Source organism: Puntigrus tetrazona, chromosome 9 (genome assembly GCF_018831695.1).
Source record: "Puntigrus tetrazona isolate hp1 chromosome 9, ASM1883169v1, whole genome shotgun sequence".
Lineage (NCBI taxonomy): Eukaryota > Metazoa > Chordata > Actinopteri > Cypriniformes > Cyprinidae > Puntigrus > Puntigrus tetrazona.
The window spans coordinates 9874743-9876128 of NC_056707.1; the positions used below are offsets into that span (position 1 = coordinate 9874743).

General features: G+C 36.6%; 1 protein-coding gene across 1 annotated transcript in view; it reads left to right on the forward strand.

The window, feature by feature from the left end:
• The window catches only part of LOC122352127 (interleukin-1 receptor accessory protein-like 1-A), a 46619-nt gene that overhangs the window by 36428 nt on the left and 8805 nt on the right, over nt 1–1386 (forward strand). The window contains exon 10 of the mRNA XM_043249671.1: nt 627–770. Within this exon, the coding sequence (XP_043105606.1) occupies nt 627–770 (144 nt within the window). The remainder of the gene's footprint in view (nt 1–626; nt 771–1386) is intronic.

The window sequence follows — 1386 nt, forward strand, 5'->3', positions numbered from 1 at the left end:
TACAGAATCACTCCTTGTTGTGTTTTGTCACTTTCCTTATATACTCAGACCAGACAAAGAGATGTCAAATGTACTTGTAAAAACCTTTTGCTGTTTAGGTTCCCGTGCTCCAGTGTCACACCTGGCTTGAACACGTTCAGAGACCCAAAAGGAGGACACACCTCCTTCTCAACAGAACACAGTTCTGCCAAGTTCTTAATCTTCTCCATAATATAAGTGATTGCTGTGAAATTGAGACCAATTTACCAATCGCACTGAGACCTTTCAAATGAGACCAAACATGAGAGTGAAGAACAATAGGTTCATAAGACACATGATATATAATGGCTTATTCTTAATGAACTTTAGACCAAGTCCTATGGGCAGAATGAGGGGAAGCAGGAAGAGCAGAGGTGAGGAGGGTGTCATAAACACATTTTAATATTATCTTGCACAGAAGGGTAACAAATCCACACGTACATATAGACGAGCCCAGACCAAGAAACACTGAACAGAATCAAACTTGTGCAGGTAACTAATGAGGCTAAATGAACACACACACACACACCTGAACATACGTGACGCAGAGCCCATGGGGAAGCAGTCCAGTGGCGTGACACTCTGTCTTTCTGTCTGTCTCTCAGCAGAACTCATGTATACGGTGGAGCTGGCTGGAGGTTTGGGAGCCATTCTGCTGATGTTGATATTTTTGGTGTCCCTGTATAAGTGTTACAGAATTGAACTCATGCTCTTCTACAGAAATCACTTTGGCAGTGAGGATGTGGATGGAGGTAAGGAACTTTAGAAAGAACTTTCAACAATCTATATAGAATCTGGAATTCATCAATATTCCTGACCAGTTGCTCCACAATACAGGAATCAGTGAAGAGGCACAATGCAATAAAATGCTATTATTTTCATGAACCTTAACATATCCCTGAGATTAATTGTTGGTTGGTTTTGTGTCCTTCAGATATAGGCTGATTGCATATAGCAATTAGAATAAACAGTGAAACATCTACTAAATAAATAATAATAATAAATAATGATCTAATAAATAATCATAATAGATTATTTTAACCCTCAACTTTCCTTTGGTACAAATTAATTACACAGAGTGTAAGTGTTTAATCTTGTCATTTTACATTACTATCACTCTATTCTCCTATTTGACACTGTCTGTGTTGTTAAAAGAGCTTCATGAATAAAATTGATTGATTGATTGATTGATTGACTTGTAAGTTTTTAAAGTGAACACACACACACATAAATTCTGATTATTATATTTTTTTATTATTTGTAGAATAAAAATCAATAAATCCTATACAATTGAGATCAAACATACACAGAAATTAAGGTTTAAGCCTATACAACATTGTCACACACACACACACACACACACACACA